General features: G+C 32.6%; 1 protein-coding gene across 2 annotated transcripts in view; it reads right to left on the reverse strand.

Moving 5' to 3' along the window:
• Positions 1 to 2,057: 2,057 nt before the first annotated feature.
• The window catches only part of LOC110030260 (UDP-N-acetylglucosamine--dolichyl-phosphate N-acetylglucosaminephosphotransferase-like), a 34,305-nt gene continuing 33,858 nt past the window's right edge, over positions 2,058 to 2,504 (reverse strand). The window contains exon 11 of one of the 2 annotated variants that reach the window (XM_020732887.1): positions 2,058 to 2,412. In XM_020732887.1, coding sequence (XP_020588546.1) covers positions 2,383 to 2,412 — 30 coding nt within the window. In that variant the 3' untranslated portion in view covers positions 2,058 to 2,382. Of the gene's footprint in view, positions 2,482 to 2,504 lie in introns of both variants that reach the window. The other variant, XM_020732886.1, reaches the window with a different exon arrangement.

Genomic DNA, 2,504 nt, shown 5'->3' on the forward strand with positions numbered 1-2,504 from the left:
TAATTTAGTTAGTTTGATGAAATGTTAGGATTTTTGTTTTTTTTTTTTTTGCTTTGTATTTTGTGGCATATAGATGAAAAACAAACATATAAATGAAAGTATAATAGAAATTTTTTTACTAATAGAGGCTGGTTTTCTAAAGGAGGAAATCATATTTTTTTTCCCAGGGCTAATCCATTGCAAATGCTATCTCGTGATATGGATCATTCGTTCTTCCATGTGAAGTTGCCGATGAATTTAATTATTTTGTCCACTACTGATTTAGGCTTGAGGAATTTGATATCCACGACATTATTTTTTTCTTCCTATGAATTTAACTGAATATTAAGATGAAATAAACTATAAGCCTCTTCCCTCAAATATTTATTCAACAGCGAGAAGGGCTTGTCCTCTGTCATTTATTGTTATTTTGGTCATCTTAATGAATGTTATAATGGGTTTTCAACATTGTTTATATTGCTAAACAAGTAGGACCAGAACAGACTGATACACGAATGAACTACTTGTCCCCCAAAATATATTGAGTTACTAGATTTAATCTTACCCGTGGACATATGAGAAATCACTCCTTTTCTTATGCCTTCCCGACGCTACGTGATTTGAATTTCTGCTGCTGTATGCTTTTTCTCAGTCCATCTAGGATTACAAATGACTTGGATTATTTCTGTTGCTTTCCACCTAAAATTTTCTAGTCTCCTGCTGCAGTTACTGGCAATTCCTGGATCTTATAATGTATTTCGTTTTAATCAAAAATGAACTTCAGAGAACATCAAATAACAAATAAAGTATCCTCCTGATTGGAGTTTTGTTTTTACAATAGTTGGCATCTGAATGTGTTGGACTAGAGGCTTTCCATACCTACTGAAAAGTAGCTGCTACTTCAGTTTCTTACTAAATTTTAAAAGAACCATCTAAGGTGTTTTTTCTACTGATATATGGTGCTTTATAATAATAACAGCAAACATGTTTTATGTCTCTATGGTAGTCGCAATATTCGTTTGGACTGAGAAGTGCTCAGCTGCATGTTCTTGGTGAAAATCAACTTACGAAGAATACTTTCAGAAATTCGCTTCAGCTGCAACAGCAGGACGAAGTGATAAAGCTGAATCTTCGACACGTTTCTCTTCTCAACACCTTTTCTCAATATTTTGAGATGGAGGTTTTTTTAAGGCTTTTGTTTATCAAGAGGAAAAAAAACCTTAAATACATGATATGCATTTTTTTTATTTAAAATTGATATTAAAATAAATATTATTATAATATCAAATGAAACAAAAAAGTACCATAAATCCATCATAAAAAAAGAGCATATGGATAAAAACATAACCTCTACAAATGTAGTTAAAATACAAAAGTATTTGACAATGCAAGCGCTAAATTTTTTTAAGAGACATTACGAAACTAAATCATATAAAATGTACAAAAAAATGTGTAAAACAACTATTTTAGGATAAAAATGCATTAAACAAGAACAGAACCGAAAGCAATTATATTACAGAGATGTAAGCATAACATCCCTAGTATGCATTAGGCATGCACAATGAGGAATAAAAGATGCACTAATATAATCAGAAATAGTATTACCTATGACAGGATTAGAATATAAAGTTAGATAAAAAAAAAAGAGCATTTACATAGATACCACACCTAACAATTCGAGTACCACACCCTCCACCGGGGGGAATCAAACCCCAGACCAAAGGGGACTTACAACTAACAAGTAGATGCCCGACCAACTGATCTGAGTAAAAGACGCATCTATATATATATATATATATATAGATAGATAGATAGATAGATAGATAGATAGATAGATAGATAGCACCTAAATTTTGCATTTTTACATTTATACCACCATGAACTTTCTTACCACATCAAAAATACCACAATTTTAACTTAAAAGCTAAATACACCTTTGCATGCAAAGAGAAGAAGGTATGTGAAAAAATTGAAGTTCACTTGTTATATATGTAATTACAACAATCTGGTAAATTCTCAAAACATGATTCACCACCATCACACAATACTAAAGTATTCAGATTGAGGTTTCAATAATGTTAACTCAAATGATTGGTATAAGATTAATGGCTAATGTTCAACTGCAAATTACAGCTAATAGCGCCAAGTTATACATCAAACGCTATCCATACCACAATTTTCCCGTAACCTTAATCCACGGACAATTGCCTATAATAGCCCCACAGGGCTTCCTTGACCAGAATGGGAAAAAAATTGATGACAGTTTGCCACTCAACCTTAATACATGCACAGCAAAAATTATGAATATGGACTCCAAAATAAATATTGTAATGATAAAAACTTCATAGAAAGTATAAAAAAAGTGTGCAGGTTTTATGTAAAGCTTGAACAGACTGTTAAACCTTAGCTCAAGCTTGCTTCATTTGTACCAACCTGCAAGGACATGCCTCAGCCAAAAACACAGGAGGCATGACAAAGCCTGCGAAGAACAAAGTAAGGCACCTGCGAGTCTCCTCACATGGGAT

This window comes from Phalaenopsis equestris, unplaced genomic scaffold (assembly GCF_001263595.1).
Source record: "Phalaenopsis equestris unplaced genomic scaffold, ASM126359v1 Scaffold000690, whole genome shotgun sequence".
Lineage (NCBI taxonomy): Eukaryota > Viridiplantae > Streptophyta > Magnoliopsida > Asparagales > Orchidaceae > Phalaenopsis > Phalaenopsis equestris.